Consider the following 22,905-nt stretch of genomic DNA (forward strand, 5'->3'; position numbering starts at 1 on the left):
TTCATCTTGCAAACATCACATTACTTGTGGGGAAACACACTGGAAGGGTGTTTTGCCTATTTTCATTTGACTTTGAATATTTTGAAGGGAAACTAAACTGGAAGACTGAGCTGAAAATGGAAATTTTACAGGAAGGATTTTGGTTTGGTAGAAAATCATGACATCGCACAGAAGAGCTGACTCTGCAGACGTAGGGTGCTGCACGGCTGCGTGTATTATGACTCCCAGCTAACCTGGGGTTACCACCGAATCCAGAATAAGCCCTAGATGCTGGGGGTCATTCCCTCACACTCTTCCCAAAGCAAAAACAGCACCCCAGAGAATCCCCACCGACACACACATAGCACGATCACCTTGATCTGTCTCTGTGTACCAAGTGGCAAGTGCAGAACAAACCTGGTGGTCTGGCCGGTCCAACCCCATATCCCAAACACCCTGGGACAGCAGGCAGACCACCGAATGTTGCCCACAGGCAGACCACCGAAACAGCATGAATTCGGTACTCAGCAGCAGGGAATTGCTCACCTCTAGTCAAGCACAGCGCTGCCCATGCCCTCCGCATGCCAAAGCAGCACTGTGTTCCCCCAGAGCATAGCCAGGGGCTGGAGAGGTCACAGCGACCGTACCGCCGCAGAACACACTGCAACCACACTTCCAAGCCAGACAGTTGCAGCTTTCACTTTGTGGCTAAATAGAAGTCACAACTATAGCAGCATCCAGAATGTAGCCATTTCTATCAACACAGACTTCCTGGCTTGGAAAGAAGCTAATTATTTTACCAGACCAAAAAAAAATGTAACCTTCTAAACTTCTGATTTGCCCTAAACTCTTTCCTCTGAGGTTAAGTTTCTCTTTCCTCTGAGATGAGGTTTCTCTTAGGAAGCATGCATATACATCCCTAGCTTTGCAGAGTTTCCCCATACGCTTTTTTCTTCTGCTTTCCAAATACCTCTTTTGCTGCAGATTCCAAAAAAACAATTTTTAAAATTTCAGAAATCCCCAAAGCTTGCTACAAAAAGAGTCTTCTTTTGTTTCCCTGTCCTACCTATATTTGAACTACTCCAGTATTAACACAAAGCAACCAACAAAGGGCAAATCGCTGCCAAACAGTGTCAGAGTTTCCTCTCCTGTGAGCAACCAAGCACTAGAGAAACACTAACATGGAAGTAATTAAAAACACCCTTAAAATAGAAACCTAAGCATACGGTGCAGATTGCCAGCTCACAGCACAAGGGGGGGAAATGTTATCTTTTGATCTTTCTTTAGTGACATTTTGAACATTTGACACTTGCCTGCAATCACTGTCCGGAGCGCAACCTCCCGAATGCATGTTGAGCGGTATTTGCCTAACTGCTCCACAAAACAGCTTTGGTTTTTGCTCCTGACAAAATAGCTGTTCAGGCAAAGCATTCTTGGACAGACTTTTAGCATCTTAAACAGGATTCTGGGCAAGACCATTCAAGTTCTATGACTTTTTCTATTAAGGACTATGGTACTCACCTATAAAATACATATTCTCCATTTAATATCGCACCTGACAGTTGAGAGCATCTCCCTAGCAACCATCACTCCCACACTTGCAGCCAAAGGATATAAAAACATTTAAGAAGCTTATAATATCCTTGTGCAGGAAATGCTATTTTGAAAAACCAACACAAAACACAGAGGAAATATTCAGACTATCGTGTTCATCTAGGTTGGGGTTTTTTTGGTTGGTTGCTTTTGGGTTTTTTTTCTTTGTTTTTTTAAGACCATCGGGGAAAACAAATAAGGAGGCGACTCAATGGAGATGATGCTTTAAGGAAGCACTTTTAGGAACTTATTTCAAGCAAATAACCAGGTACTGGTACTCACAGGGAAGGCCTAATGTCAAAGTCAGGTTCCCCATTTAAAACCGCAGCAAGCCTTTCCTTCCACAGCGAATGGAGCAGAGCCCCAGCTGCCCAGCTCCGCAGGACCACTTCTCCAGCTCCCTCTGCAGCTCCGAACCAGATCACTGAGCCCCGCTGCCCGCGAGAGCTGCAGTGCCCAGACTTCACCAGACAAACTGCTGGAGTTGGCTATGAATAAACTGATCGCTTTCTCTCAGAGAAAGACACCAAGCAAGGGAAGGTTGATTCAGAAGTCCAGGAAGCACCTGGAAGTCACCATTTTGCTTCTGCTTTGTATTCTCACCACTTTCAGAGGCTACAGATTGCAGTCAGGGCTGGCAGGGTTCATTTCTAACAGTATGGATTGAAGTTAAAATCAGAGGGGGGAAAAAAAAGCCAACTTCTGCAAAAAGACGAAGTTCAACTGAAGATTTTTTTTCACTGCCAAAACACTTAAGTACTACTTGCTTACAGCTGCTGACCATTGTTCTGGCTAGAATAAGCCAATCTGCAGAACAGTAAATCCTTTGTGGGCTCATCTCGGCCAAGACACTGCTTCCTTACGCTCGCTGCTGAGACCTATAGTGAAGCTTTATTTCAAGCACAGTCAAATGCTGCAGAGCAGCTCCTGGTCTGCAAAGACTCTTCATAAAAGGAAACTCTACAGAGAGTAAAAATATGCAGCTTTCAGCTGTTTTCATTCATTTTCTCAGAAAGAGAGGAAACAATGTCCCTGACTGACCTGCACATTTGGAATAATTACCATACACTTAGAAAATGTGAAGTCACCTGCCAGAGGTAATTATATTTCAGGCTACTAATTAGGATTCCACTGAAGCCCCAAATCTCTAACTTCCAAATCATTTCCATTCTGTTACGTGTTAATTACTAAGGACGTGATTAACACTGTCGTTGCAACAGTTCATAAGCACGGTGCTAACGTGTCACAAGCACGTAACATGCCAAGTCACATACCAAGGCGTTGACGTCCTCAGTTTTGTAGATCAACATCCGTATCTCTTCTGGATCGCCACTGAAGATTGCTTGGACCAGGGGTGGCTGGAAAACCAAAACAGAAGCAGCAGCATTACTGGTTTGGTCATTTTCTGTTCAAAAGGAGAGCATAATATTCCTGCTAACATTTACTAATGCTGCCCACAGACATTGTACGACCCCGGTAACAAATCACCAAGAGTATCTCGTCAGTAAGAGCTATAAGTTTGCTCGAGGATACACTGAAATCATGGCTCTGTTTGTACGTATAATGAGCGTGTGTGTGCACAGACAGGGACCCCCATTAGAATGGCAACTTTTGTCAACAACATGCAATTAGCCCAGATGCTCTCCTTGGCATGTAAGGGGAAAACTAATTACATCAGATATTGCTGCATGCTTGCTGTTGGCACAGATTAATGGTCATGCAATACACATTTAGAAACAGAACATTATGCAGATAATGAATTTCTGGGCAATTACTAAACATCTTGTATCTTTTTACTGAATAAATATGCAACTAGCACAGTTAATTTTAACCACCCGAGAAGTGAAATAATTATCTTATTGTTTCAAGTCTGTTATTATGCTATTATGAATGGGAATGCATAAATAAATAATCAGGCATACAGGAAAAACAATACTCTGCGCTCATTCCTCCGGCAATGCTGGCGTCACTGCCTGTCAGCGGGAGGAAGCGCTGCATATGCTCAGCTGCTCCGTTACATGTCCAGAGCTGGCAGTTTCAGTCCTTCTGCCCAGGTTTGCTCAGGAACCCGAGTTAGTAACCAAGCTGGCAGAACCCAGCCTGCTGAATTAAAAAAAAAAACACAAAAATAAAACCCAACAAACCTCCTCCTTGCTGCTTGAGACTGAGGGAAAGAAGGGGACAAACTACAAAGATGCCGATCCCCCGGAGCACATAGCTGAAAGAGGAGGCAGCCCCTCTTCCCCCTCATCACCCCTCCTGAAGGCAGTCTGTGCCCCCCCGAGCTCGCTGCCCACCTCCAGGTTGCCTCACCATCCTACCGGCAAAAAACAGTTTGTGGTGCTGTGCAATCACCGAATTTAAAATCAGGCTGCCGAATGGCAGCATACCTGACTACTTCAGCACATAAAACTGCAACAGTCCTTAAGACTTTGCCAAATTTAACTATCTTGTAAACAGGTTATCTCAAAATTCATAGACAAGCTGGAAGAACAGAGAAAATGCCATTTTTCCCAATCTTTTCTCTGCAAAATTCATCACATTCCAATGTGGAAAATACATTTCTAAGTTGATAGCATCTATTTTCAGACATATTAATCCCTTATGCCCTTGAGAAAGATTCACACTGGAATTTCATTCTTGCCACTCCTCCAATGGAAAAAGGACTAAAGCAGCATCTTTTATCATAGCTGTCTGCAGCCTTGCATATTGTAGTGGATGTTTGAAAAAGAACGAAAAAACCCTGTGTTTCACTTGAACCATGTAGCATGCTTCCTTCGCAGCCCATGTCAGAATGGCCACAGATTATTCCCCACCAGTGGATGCAAACACCAGACCTCAGAGCCTGCTCCCCTCTCCCTCCTCTGCCGAATTCAAACAAATCACAATTTAGCTAGAGTGAGGTGGTCTCATTTCTGCATTTTTGTCCACCAAAATAAATTGTTTAAAGTGATTCTTTAATGTTATGCCCACTAGCATGCTAATAAAAAATAGTATTTCCTAGATTTAGTGCAAACCTAACACTAACATTTAGTGTTTCCTAGATTAAGTGCAAACCTAACACACAGCTATGAAGAAACAGTGAATGTTTATGAAATTCGCATGTTCACACCAAAATATTTCCATTTCATGTACATTTATCACAATATTTAAATAACAGAATAAACAGGGCAGCAGAGAACTCCTCCATTTCAAGCTGAATGGTGACGTTTTTCTTTCAATAGGGAGAGAGTAAAGTACTGCGCATCATTACCTTAAAAGAAAAGGAAAAGTCCACAAGAAGACAGTTTGAGCCCTCTTCCCTCTGCCAGACATCTGAATCAGACACCTGGTTTTAAAGGACATGCTTGGCCTTTTTTATTAACATCACCTACTTGACACAGAAAGCACACTGAGAATAACACTGTACTCTTGAGGCCTGTAACGTGTAAGATCCTCATCTCAATTTGAGTCCACCATACCACAGTCACATCTACGTGCAGTTCCTTACAGCAAAACCCAGGATTTATCGTGCCTCTGGAGCAGGTTTTCAGTCTCACACTGCTGATACAGATAACCTTTGCTGACAGGAGATAGCTGCCATATACCCTTTTGCAAAAGCCTGAGCCCTTCAGCCCTTTTTTTCCATGAGATTTACTTTATATAAATTAAATACAATAGAATTATCACTGCTAATTGTAACAGCAAGAGACAGAGATAACAGAGAATGACCAGAGCCTGTAAACTGGAAAGAACAGGTAAGGCCAGCGCAGGTTAACGACTATCTTGAGTCACTGCCCTGCAGCTTTTTCCAACTGGCCGTTCTTTTAATTTACTATATCACGATTTTTCTTCATTTTCAAAGATATTCGTTTTGAAGTGAGAAACGCTTTGCTGTTAAGGAATTTTACTGCATCTTAAGACACGTTAGTGCGTGTGGAAGACGCACAGTCATGTATAACAACCAGTTTAGAAGAAAGTCAGAAGTGTGTTGCTGCATTGGTGCTCCAATTTGAGGTCAGAGCTGGGAATGTGCGTCTGCCTCCCTCCGCATGATGGAGAAAGCATGGCTCCACCCAGCAGCTGACAGTGACGACACGGACCTGGGGCAGTTACGCACAGGTGGATGACGGATGCTCAATGACCTGAGCAGATTACCTGCTTGATCTTCAGTGATAACCATGTTCATGCATGATTTGCTTCAGGAATTAAAAAAAAAAAAAGTTATTTAAAGTTGAAGGGCAGATAGTGACACTTCTTAATTATCAAAGAAGGACACAGTATATGTTTGTAAATAATTTCTATAACCTGTGACAACATCATTAATGGGTTATTTCATTAACAGAAATATTTTGCTTTAAAATTCTTCAAACTCAGAAGTTATTAAACACTCAGAACGAAGAAAAAAATCAGAAAGCACAGAGCAAGTTATGTATATCTATTATTAGAATTAAGCAAGGGTGCAGGTTCTGGAATGATGAACAACTGTTTCATCAGCTCAGCTCTCCGGAGCTGCCAAATTCTTAAAGAGAGTTTCAGCTGGGAGTGTTCACATTTTTTTTCCTGAAAATATACACCAGCAGCTAACAAAAACCTCTCCATGCTACTTTTTCTACAGAGTTACTATTGTAAGTACGACACTCATCCACAAGCTTTTCTTGACTTTGTGCTGCAGCGAGCATTACAGTAAAAACAAAATCCTATCTGCAGACATCTTCCAGGGTTGGAACATATCCCCATCTCCACTGCAAACGAGGCAATCGCAAGCTGCAGTTCACCCCGCCAGGTCAAATTAGCTCAGTGAACTGAAGGCACAAGGATTATTTCAGCAACTGAGAGCTTAAATCCACGTGGGAGAATGTCCTGTGGCTCAGCTGGCACCCACAGTGCCAATAAACCACACCGGCGGACAAAATCCCGCCTCGGGAAGTTCTGCTCCGCAGACCGGACAGCACAGAGGAGAGCCCAGACTACCACCGAGCATCTCTGAATCCGAAAGGAGATGAAGCATTTCAGTGGACAGCCTCCAGCAGCATTTTAATTACTATGTCCAAAGTGGGTGCTGAAGCTCCCAGCAAACCAGTTAGTATTTTCATCAGGTAACTGTGACGTGTATTAGATAGCTTGTCCTGATTTTAGATATCCTGACTCACCAACAAGCACCTACTTAAGCCAGATTTCATTTGACAGAAGCTGGAGGCAGACAGGGAAAGGATGATCGATTCCCATGCCAATTTGACATAATATACCATCATTTGGTCTTGTGAGTGAAAAGAAGTTATATATTGATCCTTTACTTGTTCTAATTGCATTACATCGAGTTGCTGGACTAAACGCTTGGGTATGTCCGTGTACTCAATTCCCTTTAACTGGCAAGACAATGTAGCAAGAGACATAATCATTTCAAGGCGGTATTGATTTTGTCAGTGTTTTGCCAAACACCTCTTTTTTTTCTGCAGGTACTCCCATTAATCAAGATTACACGGTTGTCTGCAGTGTCCTATCATACACATCTATTTCCTTCCACCGGTCACAGCACGAAGGCTATTCCTCTTCCTAATTTTAATTTAGGGCTTTCTCCCTCCAAGCATTACAACACACGAATACCTGAAATGCTGCTTTAACTTGTAAGTCTGAATGAATGAGCAGTCATAAACTCATTGTTAGAGTGCATTTCTGTGGTGCTTAGTATTTATACAGTTCCAGGTACAGAGATTATTCAACACTAATCATTTTTTCAGAGGCCTTGCAGTCTATTTCACTCACATCAGTGGTTAGTCTATTACCGTATTTTAGGAAGTAATTGCTAGGTAAATACGAAGAGAAGGTTACTCTTAATTTGTTATTACTTCAAAGATTGCATGTCTGTTATTGGAATTTCTATATACTGTTTTCTGACAGCAAAGTACTTTTACAGAGCTAGTAGTTGGAGAAGAACGTCCTTGGATAGTTGCTAAGGGGTGTTTCAGTGCCATTACAGATTCTTACTGAGTGACTCCGAAGGAATTATTGTCCAGGCTACTCAAAGGCCAGTGGAGAGCATCAAATCCGTAAACAGGGTGCACTGGTCCTCTGGAAGCACTATGGCAAACTGACAGCTTTGTTAAGTGAGCAAATGTACATACCTAGGACGTTTGTACTGACCAGATCAATAAATACCCTGTACTCTGTAGCATTTCAAATACAGCAGAAAAAAATGTTTTAGCACAACATTTATTTAGTCAAGCTTTCATGATACTTAAAAAGGAAAATAGTCAGGATTGATTCTGCTTGTGCAATGCCGGATCAAGTCCAGAATTTCTGTTTGCACAATTCCTGATGTGCCGTTCCGGACGGTGCAAAACAAGCCTCTCGGCAGATCTATTTCTGGCTGTTAGCTTGGCTCCAGATTTTGGCTGCCTCCCATTTTTCATTACGAAGCCTATCAACTGCCCCAAGAATTGCTTATGTTTCCAGGTGAAGCCAGGGTTACATCCTGCCGCTCCTGGAATCCTGAAATTCCTCTACACACCAAATGCGCTGTGAGTGGCCTATGTTTTGTTAAACCCACCAGTTAAAGGCATCAAAATAACTCATAGCATGTTAAATTTAGAGCACATCTAAAAAGGAAAAGAGCTAAGCATGTTTCCTTCAGTTTGCCCATGGTCCTTCCCTTCACTCTCATTACTGGAGGCTGTCTGATGGTCTTGATTTAAGTGGTGGGTTTGGGGTTGGAGTTTGGCATTTGGGGTTGGGGGGTGTGGGGGGTTTTTAAGTGCCTGCAGATCATATCAGAAAATTAGTTAATAAATACCATCTTGACGTTACATTAATCAAGTGGAGACGAAGACTCAGCATATTGCAGACTAGTTAAAAAAAGAAAGCATTTTTTAAAGGAGACAAAAATAAACATAGTAGCATAACATTTGTCATATTCACCAGCATTTGTTACCCATTTAGTGGAGAAAAGTCTCTCAGCATAATAAGATTTGTTGGAACATCTACAAAGATTAAGGGTAATCGATCTAATGGTATCCTGAATTTTTCTTGTCCTCTTGAGTTTGTTTGTTCAAAGTTTCTTGCCGTTTTGTCTTGATACAAAGTGTGTGTGGTGTAATATCTCACAACAGATATATTAACGACACCACTAAATAACAGTCATGGGACTCTAACGGCACTACCAAAAAAAGGATCCAATTCCTTTTACGCATTCCCAGCAGCGAGTGCTGCACTACTAATCCTTTGAGACCTTCTTGTCACATCGGTATTTGGACTCCCAGAGCTTTTGCCTTTTTTTTTCCCTCCCCAATAATGCAGGGCAGAGCAACAGCAACCCCGGTGACAGGCCTGCTCCTCGCTAGAGATGTAAAAATAAAGCAGTTGGGGGAGAAGGTCACTCAAAAAACATCAACCCTGCTGAAAGCTTCATTTCCTGCCTGCTTGTCTTCAAACACATTTCAAGCACACCGGCAATGTTTTTTGGCCCAATTGCATAGGTGTTGAATTCCACAAAGGGAAAAAGAAAGACAGTTAAAATCAGTTCTGTGCACAGGGGGCACGCTCTGGGGAACAGACAGGCCCATGGTGGCCACAGCTGCCCACCTACAGTGACACGTCTCCGCCGTTCAGTGGCCCCGTACCCTCTGGAGACCACGGACACCCTGCCGTCACCTGCTGTACCACCGGCAATGGCAACCAGGCAGAAAAAAAAAAGACAAAAAAAAGGAGAGAAACGGAAATGTTGCAAGTTTATCTTCCTTCAGTTTATCACTTCTGAAACCATGACTTCCCCCTCTCTGTTGCCGAGGTAAGCACGAGCAAGGAGCTCTACACCCACCGCAGCTGGTTTAAGCAACCTCTTCCTACTCCTCCTTCGGCGCAGCAGCACAGCGAGCCCTGCCTTGCATCTGCACCCCGGGCACTCAACGCGCGGAGCAACAGTCCCGTGAATCTCTGTCTGTTCTGTAATGAAGTGCTACATCTGATCTACGCAGCATGCGTTGATACCATCATCTCTCTAATACAAATCCTTTCATTTTTAGAAAATTAATCCTGATTTAGAGAACTATAAAGTGGCATCTGATCCTGTAAGATCTTACTCTGTAAGATTAGGACTTCTGCTGGTTAATGGGGTCTGGTTTATATTAATGTACACACAAAGAAGGCAGCCATGAAACAGCGTGTCCTAATAAATTTGCGGATACTTCTGAACTACAAGCGACTACAAGGACGTTGGAGGGCAGGACCAGAATTTACAGCCACCTCGACAGGTTATACAAACAGCTGGGCTGGAGGAAGACGAGGACGCTGTGCAGTATGGAGGAGAACACAGCACGCCTGTCAGCAAGAAATCCAGAGTAGTTACACGGCAGTTTTCTGTAAGCAAGGATCTGGAACTGCAGTTTACTAACTGAATGCAACCAAACAATGTTATGAAAGAGGAAGAGACCTTAAAACAGGAATCTGGCTTGCAAAACACACAGCAGTCCTTCCACGCTGCGCAGAACTGCTTAGGCTGCAACTGGAGCGAGACATTTAGTGTGGGGCACCACTTGACTTGAAGACCGCAACAGAGCTCTAAAACATGATTTACAGGGAAAATCTAAACAGATCGGAGCTATTCAGCCTACACAGAAGAAAATTTAAAGGGAACAAGAGAACAATTTGCAATACATAAAAGGTTGTTACTGAAAGAAATAATCTGTTTCCCACTTCCAAGACTTACAGAGACTGACTGCCTGCACGCAAGGAGGACGCATTTCTGCTCCGTTAAAGGCAACACAAACCAGGACACTGGTCACCAGTCCGGCTGAGTCACAAACAGTGAACTGAACTGCAGAAGACTGTCATTTCAAAAACAGATCTGGTGCAATAATCAAGTTAAGTCAAAGGGATTCTCTTCTGCAGGCTTCAGTAGGCAAGGACTGAACACACGAAAGCAAAAGAGTCCAAATTCACATCCCGCTTACATAAATACAAAGCTTAATGCAAAAAGGATAAGCTACAGCAGATTGTACTTCCAATAAACAGCAGAGAATATGCATCTTCTAGCATTTCAGCTGGGTACTACACCATAAAAGGGGCAATTACTTACATAGCGTGGCCCATGGTACTGGAGAAATGTCTACAGAAATCAATACAGATACGTATCTTTCCAAAAGTTCCAGGGAAACCTCGCACCTTTGGGTATAAGCACACTAACGCATGGCGTGACCCCAGCAGAACCTTCAGACTCCGTTTCGTTCACTCATCAGAAGGTAGTTACAGCTATGGTTTTCTTCACATCAGTTCACATGCGACGTTTCTGCTAAGGACAGGTATCTCTTGCAGTCACTATCTCACATGTTCCTGACTCTCATCTTCCTCTTGGCAGTGGACTGCAACATGCCAAGGTCCTGCTGTCATGGGTGTCCAAAGGAAGCCACAGACAACAGCAAACCTCTGGGGTCACAGACATGACATAAGGGAGTGACAAGACATTTTAGGGACTTGAGCAAAATGTGAAACATCTGACTTGCTTGGTCTTACTGTTCTTGTAAAGGTGGATCTTGCTCAGGTTCAAGTGACTTCCCCTTGTTTCCTGATTTCTCTTAGAGGGTCGTGGAGCTCACAGTGCTCGTGAAGAACACCGTGGTCAGCTACCACTGTGTGCATAAAATAGTAAAATCCTTTTCAGATTTTAGTCACTGGCATTCACCTTCTGCATAGCTAGTATAAAATTCCGATTAAAAATGTTTAACTACTGAGGCTGATGACAGTGTTGTTTCCATTAATAGCAGAGTAACTACGTGCGAACATGGAGATCAGTCCACAACGGCATTTCATCTGTTTCTTTGCATTAGGCATGCTACAGTTGGCATGGAGCTCCGCTCCACAACCGAAACAGATGTTTTACCTCTATCTTGAATCTGGAACAGATTAGTAACGTTAGCTGGATTCAGCATATCCTGATAACATCCTCGTAATCATCATCAACCAGACTATTGAAGCTGACAGAGCGGGGGGGAAATCAAGCTTTGCTGATGAATGCAATGTCAAGTTGCCAGGCCAAAGAAATGAAACGGAAATTTAAAAAGGTTTCAAAATTGGCTTCACTTCAGAAACCAGTTCAGGATCTTCCAAGCACGACGCATGCAACTGTGACAAATCTAGCAGCTTCAGAATGACTTTGTACAGACCCAAATTAAATCAAAAGATGAGCCTGAGAGCTGTAATGAGCTATTATGCTCTTTCTTCTCCCAGAGAAGCTGTGGCTGCCCCCTCCCTGGCAGTGTTCAAGGTCAGGTTGGATGGGGCTTTGAGAAACCTGGTCTGGTGGAAGGAGTCCCTGCCCATGGTGGGTTTGAACTGGATGATCTGCAAGGTCCCCTTCCAACCCAAATCATTCTACAGTTCTTCCAGCAAGTTACCATCACAAGTTACGAACACCTTTGTCTGGACAGCCTCTGGAAAGGCTGCGAGATGTCTCTAAGACTACTGTCACAGTTCAGAGAGTCAGTGTGGAACTTCCCTTCATCACGCACAATCCCATGCACTAAATACACCTCCATATCTGAGAAAAATTAATCTTGAATGAGAAGCATCAGACAGAAGTGTAAGCATACGCATTTGCATCAGCTGAGGAAGTAGGACACAAATCTTCCTCCTTCTACTTCTGCTCAAGGAGCTCCCAGCCACGGTCACAGTCTCTTGCTGAAACCCTTCAGCACTGAAAAGGGAGGGGAGCAAGGGGCTCAGTGCCCGACAGAGCTAACGCTTTTTGTACGTGCAGCTCTCTCTTCACTGCCACTTCCAGTTCCTGCCACGCAAGTCAAGTGGTGAGGTTTGCAGCTGGACAGAGCCCAGCTATGTTAGAGACCCTCCCTCTGTCCATAGCACATTGATCCCCTCCGGTCTGGGACCATCGTTGCCCACACAAAGCTTCCTTTTCTGGAGACAAAGGAGCGACCTTTGTCACAGCAAAGCCAAAGCCACAGAGTGACCGTCCGGGTGAGGTCAAGACAAGCCCCCTCGTTTCCAGACAAAGGCCCATAAAAGCCTTCTTGGAATAGAGGAGGGCAAAGAATTATCAAGGGAACAAAAGGGAACGCAAGAGAGGGAGAGAGTACAGTCCACTTCAGATGCCCTTCTGCTACACAAAGTGCTCAGGCAAGCCGCAAAGCGAAAAAAGAGTCACTCTTTACAAAACCCTTTCTAAACCCAAACTGCAGGTGCTATTTGTAATCCAAACCCCTTTTTTTATTTTGCTAGAGGCTTATTAAAGCTGAAAGTTAATTAGACTTGCATAGCTTAACACTTCAGCCTCTTATCTATTTTTTGTGAACCATTCCACTTCAAAAGTGAAAAACTTACTATGCTGTGTTGTTCTGTCATCTACCATGAATCTGATGCCAAAAGGAACACTGGCAGAAAAGAATACTTTAAAGCTTTGAAAAAAAAAATTTTTAAACAGAAGTTTTATATGAAAAAAACAACAAATCTGTATCTTGAGTCTCTAAAGACTACAGATCGTGACCTCTTCTCCAGTTCTTTCGTAAATATTCCTGTATTGGTCTTGGCAAACTCAGCCCAGTAAATATGCGACCTTACTACACAACAAAAAGCAACCCACCACCACTTAATCACTAACGCACGTAACTGCTTGTTGTGAAGGCAGTGGCAATGTGCTTGAACTCATTTCTGCCTGTGCCGTTAAGCAGGGCATTATTCTCAACCTCTCTCTAATGACAACAGCAGAAAGAGCTGGTGACAGCTTGATCAACTGCCTAATGAGATCAGCAAAGCTGAATTACAGTAACCTAGCTAAACGATAAAACCAAAACAAACCAGAGGATTTCCCAACCCAGTCTGACTTCACCGTTCTTTTACGGTTCCTTGGCCACCAGCTCTGGCCACACCACTGCGGATGCCTGTGGTATCTGAACGTTTTCTTTTAACAGCGAGCTCTTCAGGTCCTTCTGCCCATCAGGGAAGAGGATCTCTGAGGAAGAGCACGGGGAATACGTCTGCACTGCCACTAGTTACCCCAGATGCCTTCTGTGGGAAGGAAATGCCCTTCTGGGACCATGCTACGGGAGATTAAACCCCCGCATGAACTCAAGAAGCAGCAGGTGTTGATCTTACAGTTTTCCTTCTAAATCCCACGTAAATGCTAAATCAGAGTCTGTGGAACAAAGTCACTAATCATCTCTGTTAATTTCCATAGTTCTTTGCAAGTGTCTGGAGTAAAGCACCAGAAGTTAGTGAGATCTGAGAGTATCTAAGCTAGGCCCAGGCTTAGCTCTCCACTTGCTCAACTCTTTTCAAGAAACTGGTTTGGTAACCCACTGTCCTATTTCGTTATCCTATTTGTCCATTCTCAGGTCAGCCTGCCACTCTGATCTGCTAAACAAAGCAAATCTCTCTGCGTCTCACAGCCTCCTCCTCTTAGTCCTTGTGAAGCTCTCGCCTGCTTTTGATGGTGATGATCGCAATTCAAGACCTCTGTCTCTTCTTCTCTGACATCTTATTGACATTCTCTGACATCTTATTGACACTGGTACGTGCAGCTCACCACTCACTCCAGAAGAGCATGCAGGAAAGCACGGTCTTGCTGTGTCACAGACCTTAGATTTTCAGGATAGGAGAAACAAAATGCATTTAAGGACCGCCTAACCCTGCTTGCATTTAAGCTGCTATAAGCAAAAACTGTCAAACTATGCCAAGAGACCGAGAACAACACTTGGTCCTTTTCAAAACCCCACCCTTGACACAGGAAGCTGCATGGTCTTTTGGAGGGGTGGGAAAGGTTTCAGAGGGGTGTGAAATGTTGTGCCATCTCACCATCTTAATCCACCATGATTGTGAGGAGTTTAAAAAATAAAAATAAAAAAGGAAAGAAAAAAAGGAAGCAGCCTGTTCCCAAGAGTCTGCCGAATTGCTTTCACCGAGAGCTTTGCACGGGGAAGTACAGGACATTTCTGCTTGCAGCCACTTCACGTAGGCTCCAGATTCCCCTCTCCTCTGGGGTAAAATGAGCAGCACGACAGTTTCTCTGTGCTATCTGTAAAGTGTCATTGACCAACGGAAACTACACTATAAATGGGACTTGCCCAAGGGGAATTCAATCCCAATGCACTGAGCTAAAATGGTTGGCAGAGAGCTTTAAGGCATGGGACTACGGTGGTGTTAGCAAAAAAGGTGGATGTACCCTTCTCCATCCCAGTGAGATGCCGGCAGAGATGATTCAGGCTGTTTGAACACAGGCAGAATCTCGAGGCAGTAACTAGAGAGAGAGGAGGGAAAGGCAGCAAAGTCTTCTGGTGAGGATAAGGCCCCCCAGCACCCTGCCCTCCTGCTTTGGGCTAGCCAGCTCTGCAGTCTGACTTCAGATCTGGCTGGACCAAACCGGGGACTGCACTGGTCCCGCTCCTCCAGGCCTCAACAGGAAGCAGCTATCCTGCTACAGGCTTTGAGTATGGCAATCTGGACTTTCACTGGTCTCATTTACAGCTCAGTTCAGACTTGTAACTTGTAAGCTGGACGTCTTGCAAAATTTGGAAGGTGAAATCCATAGAGCCATACGTAGCAGAGTAAAACACAGGAAATCCCTCATCCCTTTCCGTGCCGCAGCAGTGTGAAAACACTGAGGGCAGACTGCATGGCTCTGATGTGTTCTAACTCCAGTCCCCCTATTTCCCAGAACTGTTTGGGTCCTAGAGGCATTTTAAGTATTTCTCACTTGGATTTTACTTCTGTCTCTACGGGAGGAAAAAAGAAAAGAAATTAAAAACTCAGCTCCAAGTCATATTAAATATTTGATTAGATTTCCACAAACCAAGAACAAGACATTTCTAATCTAGGTCATCTTACAAAGATGTTACAGTGTCACCGTGCTAAATTTCTACTCTCCGAGACAGAGTTGCCACTAGCGAACTTGCTGCACTGACAGAGATTCCGAGAAAAGCCTCAGGAAATACTTTAGGCAGGTTTCTGTGAAGAAACAAGAACACAAATCACATTTCTGAGTGGCTGCACCCAACTCCACCAGCCCGCTCTGCTTCAGATAGTGGAAGTACCACACCACACAGCTTCCAGCTGAGAAGATGCCACTCTTCCCGCAGTTTCTCACCGGAGGGCTATCTGACTCCAGCTTTCATTCAGCTTGCTGTACTAAGAGAGCAAAAGTTGGCCGCAATGCACTCCTAGTTTGCTAAGCAGTGTTTAGCAGAGATAAGGGGGAAAGTAAATCACAGCAGGACGTCACTGGTCAGGCTCCAGCCACACTCGACTCCGGCTGGATATGCGCAGTTCCCAAGCCAACATACCCTTTGCTATGCAAATCCTACTTCTTTCCATCTTTGCAACCTGCTACATCTTTCTTATAGACCAAGTTCAGCTCCTTTCTCCTTCTCTCCTGACAGTTAATGTCAAACTGATCCTTCCTGCTAAGCTTCCTGAAGGCTAGGACAGCACGAGAGAGGAAGAGGCCCAGAACTTATGATTTTGCAGGGAAGAATCATGACTGCTAAAGACAAAGCAGTGACAAATACTGCAAAACAAAGAGGAATAAATACTGTGTTCTCCTTCATTTGCTACAAGCATGAGATCTTGTAGATATTCAAACATCCAAGCTCTCTCCAACGACCACCACCAATGTCCTCTGCACCTTCCCTTGTGGCTACAACCTCAGAGACAGGACCCCACCTCTCCAGAGCAACGCCGCTTGACAGACATCCATGTGACTTTGTATGTGACACAGCAGAAGTAACCAGAGAAGTAAAAGCTGGACTATCTGCCTGCTGCAACAAGTTAGGTTTTTTTAACTACACATGAAGAATTACATTTGTTTTTAAAGAAGGACAAAAGCAGAATGGCCAGAATTAGGACTACCACCGAAAGCCAAGTCCCGAAGCGCAGAGCGTAAGCGAAGCTCCCTGTGTGCACAGACTGAACTCAGCCCTTTTTTGCTTACTGAATGCTGTTAATTATCAGCATTACACATGTCAGCAGCACCAGTGCACTGCGGCTCAGGGCAGACAGCGAGACGCTCTCTTGCTTTTATCGTGAAACATGACTCAGTTTTCACGCCTTCCTGAAGAGCTGTCACATACCTCACCTTAAAAAAAAAATAACAACATGACCTGTCATGGAGCTGAAGCAGATTCCTGGTATGAGTACAGTTCACAGCACCGTCCCCACAAGCCTCAACTGGAAATTTAGAAACACCATCATGAAAAGGAGATGAAGGTATGTATTAAAGACCACATAGCTTTAAAGCAAGAGCAAACCTTTAGAGCTACCCAGGACGGATTTACGAAAACTACAATGTCATCCAGCAGCCGGAAGGATCACTACAGTTCAAACCACCATGTACTGCACTATTTAAAAAGCCTGTGCTTCTAAAACGTCAAGAATTATACCCGGAATTAGAGTCTTCAAGTAATGCCTGAAGCTTGCCCTGTGACAGTGACGTCTTTACACACCTGAGCCTGGAGTTTATTTTAGAGTCTCTAATTTGTGCTATTTTTAAAAGAAGAGATTTTATTCTTGCAGTCAGAAAACCACTTCTCACATTCATTTCTCCTAACCATTTCTCGCAAATATTGCTGCTCAAACACTATTGTACGTGCAAAGTGTAGTTCAGATGTTCGAGATAAATGAACAAATGACAAGTCCGTTTGCATGACGGGAGGGGGAAGCCCCCCCACTGAACAAGCTGGAGGTTCCTAAAGCCTATAAGGGGGTAAATTTGCTGGTTTACAGCAACTCAGCATTGTGTTACCTAAAATTGATTAAAATCGACGGGTAAATGAAACGCTGCATTTACAAACCTCCACTCAGGTGATCCTGACAACTGCAATGAAACCCATAAATCAGAAGAAACGGACAGACTAATGCTTCTGCCAAAGCCGTCGCAGGCACCTCCGACAGACCGTGCTTTCTACACTAGCAGCTGAGCAGGGGAGCCGGGAGGCACTTCCCCCTGAGCTGCCCGTCCCTGCGGCTTGGTTCGCTGAGGCACAGATCCATACTGCTCTTACTTATTTCCACCGTTCATTCTGAAAGTGCTGAAAGTCACATTGGTGGCGGTAAACGTGCGTGCCGGTGCCTCCAAATTAAACAAAGCACTTGTTGCACTTTGGGAGCAGAGCTTGACAGGTAGCAGGAGACTGTCAGAACTGCATATGGCCAAAAAATACATTTACTGACTATGTCAGATTTGCAGGTGCTATAAACACATCTCCCAGCATCAAAAACGACCCACGATCGGTTTGTCCCTGGGCCTTCCAGTGCCAGCCCTGGTGGCCAGCACTAGTGAGTAGGTTTGAACACCCGCTGCGTACTGCAGATCTCCCTTTACCAGCTTAACCTCCCAGCAGAAGCCACCTGCACTGCCACGCTTCCCTTTTCCAAACTGGGGCTCAGAGCCACCACGCTTTGCAGCGGGAGACAGCTACATTTTTTCACCCCACAATCTCAAAGCACTTCCTGAGGGTGGATCCCAACTTCACAGACTAAGAAACAAGCACAGAAAAGCACATGTAAAATTGTTATAGGACTGATTCTCCTTTCAAGTATGTTCAGGTTTTCTGCTTTCAACATTTGCAAAGCACTGAAAATATTTCTCCAGTACTTTTTGTTGAGTGACAGCCTTATTAAATTTTGTGAGTAAATTGGCATTTATAGAATTTGTGATAAGATCTGTCAATGAACTCTCAGGCACCAGAACAAATGGAATTACAAGAAGGCAGGAGAAAAGGTTTGTGCTCTCCTCTTCATCCTGTTCCGCCCAAAAAAGGCATTTATGTGAACAGAGAACCAGGCATTTGCGAGTCTGTACGGCATCGCAGCACTGGGGTCACATGTGCATACCCACCACTCGTTCAAAAAGCCAAATTTCAAAAGCCTGGCTCCTGCTTACCCTCTGCCATCACTGTTCATTCTCCGTCCCAGCTGTCTGCTTTCTCCTACGGAAGCAAGGGGTCAGGCTGCCAACACTTCTCCTAGAAGGCTGTCCATCAGAACATCAACTGGGCTCAAAGATTTCCAGAGGGAAACTGCCTCAAGCGACTGAAAACTGCCTCCATACCAACGAGGCAGAGCCCAGCACAGGGCAGTCTCGCAGCTCGGGCACTGCAGCCGTGGTGGAGCAGGCGGATGAGGGGCATGGACAGCCCCGCGCTGCTCAGGCCTCTCCTCCTCGGGCACAGAGCATCCCAGGTCCCTCCGAGGAACTCGTGGGAGGTGAGTGCACAGCTGTGTTAATCATGGCTAATTAAAAGCCAGGAGAGAAGACCCAGGCACTGAGGAAACATAAAGATGAATCGCTGTAGGGAATCATCTTTCTGCACACTTGGTTCCCACTGCCAAGGCAACGCTGTGTTTCTGTTCCCCTCAGCTGGACTCCTCAGACACCACTGCTCGCTCCCACACTGACCTGTGCTTTCAAAACCCAGCCAGAGGGAGAGCGAGCGGCCCCGGGACTCGTCTCCCCTTCCTTCCTCAGCAGCCGGACGTTAGTCCTGAATCAGTCCCAAGGAAAGGAACTGGATTAGCGATTGTGCACTCTCTAGCACGCTGCTGTCTCGTCTGACACCAAAAATCCCACCAACGCCCTCCGTCACACAGATGGCACAATAATTAATGTACTGCTAGGGGGAAAATCATCCTCCCCGCCCCTTCTCCCCATGGGACAGAAGGCAAAGCAGAGCAGCAAGAAGGTCTGCATCCCCAACACCCACACTTTGCAGGGTCTATCACTTAGGTACGAATTACTGCGGCTGTCAGCTGCCCAGTACTCCCAGAGGACAAAACACATCCCATATCTAACCAGACAGCATCACGTCAGAGAAATAACCAACCACTTCTCAGGCCCACAGCACACATAAGGAAGGAAGGAAGGAAGGAAAGGAGCAGATCATTTTACTGTGCTATAGATATAGAAGACGAAAAGCACTTCGTGGAAAGTATAAAGCAGAAAGCAAGAAATATTAAGACTTTAATTTCCCGAAATGTTGAGCCATAGGTTGTTTTCTGCAGCCATGTCTTACAGCCAGGCACAGATTCAGCAGTATTTCCAGGCTTGCAGTGGAACTCTGGAAGCACTACCTGGTGCACGCGGTCTGGCGGCCAAGACGTCTGCCCAACACGAGACTCTGGCTGCAGGCACCATTGCACTGCCGCTGCTGATCCCCAAAAGCGATCCCGGCCGGCAGGGAACTCTCTGCAGCCTCCCTCCGACACGGGATTCACTGAGGATGCCCCTTAGCAGGAAACAAAGGGTTAATTGATCTCTTTAAAGACCTATAATTAGTCCAACAGGAAAGGCAATTCAGCCTTCCCGATTGAGCGACAGCCTGTGCGGAGCAGTCTGACCCGCCTGCGGAGAGGCCTTCGGAAGCAAGCCCCAGCCCAGCCCGGCCACCTGCAGTCCAGCCACGCACCGTGGCTGCCCGCCTGCTCCGACACCTGCATCCATGTGTGGGACACGGGGTGATTTCTCACTAGCAATCTTCTTTATAAAGTACGATGACTGGTTTTTTTGTTCGCTTTGTTTTTTAGATCTGACTAGGAAACCCAGACTGTGCCATACCCAGCTCTCCTGCATCAGTGCTGCCTGAATTTCAAACGCAGATTTATTTTTTTTTTCCTTTTTTCAAAGACCAAGCAACTCTGGTATAACACAGTTACACTAAGGGGACTCTAAATAAGACCTTCAGAAATTATCAGTTCCTGTAGTTGATATGTGCAGCTTGCTTTGTAGATCTAGTTGAATAAAACATTAAAATGCAATACTGGATGAGTTTTACAATACTTCCGCCCCCATGTAAATTTAATTTCATTTATCAGTTCAGCCCCAAGTCAGGAGTTCAATATTTAGTTCCTATATTTAATTACATTTTCTTTTCATCGTGGCCTTTTCCAGATAAATGTTTAATCAGGGTGTTCACTGTAATATAAAAATTACTAGAGTGAAGAGAATGAAGTAATAATGTTCTCATCCTTATACGTAACATCATATGTTAAATTCTAGAAGGTTGATTAAAAAAGGGCAACGATGTCACTGGATGAAGAACCCGCTAATAAGCCCTCAAGGAGAAAATGAGCTAAGTAGTGGTAAAAATTAACAACCAGAATATGAAACCATCATACCTTTTAGAGAGTATCAGGGACCCATTCATGCCTCAGTAAGAAGCAGTCAAAGCAAAACACAAATTTAAGTTCAGTGCATCCCAGCTTCACCCACAGGATACCAGCGACAACAATTCCACTGCCAAAAGGCAGCGCAGATTTGTGTATCTAAATAGCGTGGCGGGTCAGGAGGCAGAATCAGCAGTCCACAGAACGGCCTCACCAGAGCCCTTACGCGGTCCGTCGCCTGCGCACCAGGTCAGAGACTAGAAGTCTTTGTGATTCCAGTAAAAAAACTACATGTCCCGACACAAATTCCCCGTGACCCCAAACCCGCCAACTTCACAAGGGTGCAAGGAAGGGCTAATGCTTCTTTTTGACAACGCCTATGTGCAATGTGAGTGATAAGTGTTGATGCTACTGTCAGCAGTGTTACCCACCTTTCACTTTGTCTTTGCCTGCAATGAATCACTTTGTCTTCCTTGATGATTCAAAATAAAACTTGCTATAGACCAAACATTTCAGTTACTAGAAAACAGGCAAATTTACTGTAAAACCTGCTGCATAAAAAGTTATATATTTCCTGCATATTTCCAGATAATTCTTCCTGGCCGTGACTCCGTAACATATTCTCTCCCCTAGTTTTCTCCGGTTTGCAGTCCTGTTTTCTGCACCTCTTTTTCTTTGTTGTAGTCACTGATGAGGCCATTTCTTCATGCTGAAATTGCTTATTTTTAATGGGCACCATCAGTCTTCTGTTACTGTCTTTGCTTATTGTGAGGAGACCAAACTTCTAACTCTTCTTTTTTCTAAATCATCTAAAGACATGTTGTTCCTCAAACCCTATCTACAGAGGAAGTTTCTCTATAAACCAGGCAGGAGGTAGCTGCTTTGCTTCATAAAGTGTGAATTACTACTCAGATTTTTCAGCAATTTTTTTTCATTTACTGTCAAATAGTTTTTTGACATTTAAACTTGCTGCAGCCACATAAATCTTCTGAAAACGTATAACACTAACTGGATTCTTAGAGAAGCCTCCTTTTTAGGAAACTCCGCAAGATTTTTCTTCTCCATCAACATCCTCTGTTTCGCAGCCTGAAGAATGCATGGCTGCAGGGCTCTCTGCCTCCCAGAAGTCAAAGCCGGGAGCCTACTGACCACCGTCCCACCTTGGGAGACGCCGGGTGACCGTCACACACACTACCAAGGCTGTTCTGGAAATTCAGTCACCTTAACTGTCATGGACTTGAGAAGATAAGGAGTGAAACCTCCAGGCTAGGTACTGCCTCTGTACTGGAGAGCTGAACTGCCAGAGCGTTCCAGCATTTTGTTTTCTGGTTCAAAAATCTCCCTTTGTCTTCGGGCTCTGGCACGCCAGGGGCAGGGGCGAGCTGTGACAGCCCAAGGTGCTAATGCCCCTGCGCACCCACCCTGCGCTCCTCCGGTAGCATCTCAGCCACCAGCAGCGCAGCACATCTGGCTGTCCCAGGGGCACAGCTCCAGCACAGCTGGCTGTCCCAGGAGAAGGGACACTTCTGCTGCCCCTCCACCCTGCTCCGGCCACCAGCTCCCTGGGCTTCCACTCACAAACAGCTCCGGGGAGCTAAATCCTGCCCTCCAAGAGGCGGTGAGTATCATTCTGCGGTTGGAGAGCCTCAGAAGCTCAGCGAGCACCCTGGCAAACGCTAGCACTAGCGTGCAGGACGAGACGGGGTGCCCAGCAAGGAGCAAACAAGGCTCCAGGACCATCCCTTCCAGCCAGACTGCCCATCGGTTCGCTGCCAGCATGAAAGCTTGCCGGCACTTCAGTTAGGCTGTGCCAACAGCAACAAGCTTTTGCTAGTGCAACAACAGCACCAGCAAGCCATCCGTTCTGTTCACACTGATCTTGCGTCAAAAACCACCAGGAAAATGTTGGAGACAAGTCTAACAGCCACGAACCCATAGCAGAGAGGGAGGAATTCCTTACACCGCAGTCAAACCTGCCACAGCTTGTCCATCAGAGCCCTCATATGGGGCAAAAAATTCCTCTCTTGCAAGGGTTCAACCCAGTTAAAATTAGTGTTGAGAAGAACTGAAGAACATGGAGTGCTTCAAATGCCCCATGCTGGATTGCTGTTACTGCTTCGAAAATCAACACAAAGGTGAAGGGATTCAGCCTTGCACTCGGAGCTTAGCTTTGCAAGGGGAAAACACGCTTTGGCCAGGAACCTAAAATATTTGCAAGGACTGAGGTCCAACAGAAAGCAGGTCTAAGGCCTC

The 22,905-nt window shown here is 45.0% G+C and overlaps 1 protein-coding gene across 10 annotated transcripts in view; it reads right to left on the bottom strand.

Moving 5' to 3' along the window:
• Positions 1–22,905, bottom strand: part of ANKRD44 (ankyrin repeat domain 44) — a 132,940-nt gene that overhangs the window by 68,722 nt on the left and 41,313 nt on the right. For all 10 annotated transcript variants that reach the window (XM_075430821.1, XM_009937814.2, XM_075430817.1 and 7 more), the window contains exon 2: positions 2,847–2,930. In XM_075430821.1, the coding sequence (XP_075286936.1) occupies positions 2,847–2,930 (84 nt within the window). The remainder of the gene's footprint in view (positions 1–2,846; positions 2,931–22,905) is intronic.

This window comes from Opisthocomus hoazin, chromosome 9, assembly GCF_030867145.1.
Source record: "Opisthocomus hoazin isolate bOpiHoa1 chromosome 9, bOpiHoa1.hap1, whole genome shotgun sequence".
Lineage (NCBI taxonomy): Eukaryota > Metazoa > Chordata > Aves > Opisthocomiformes > Opisthocomidae > Opisthocomus > Opisthocomus hoazin.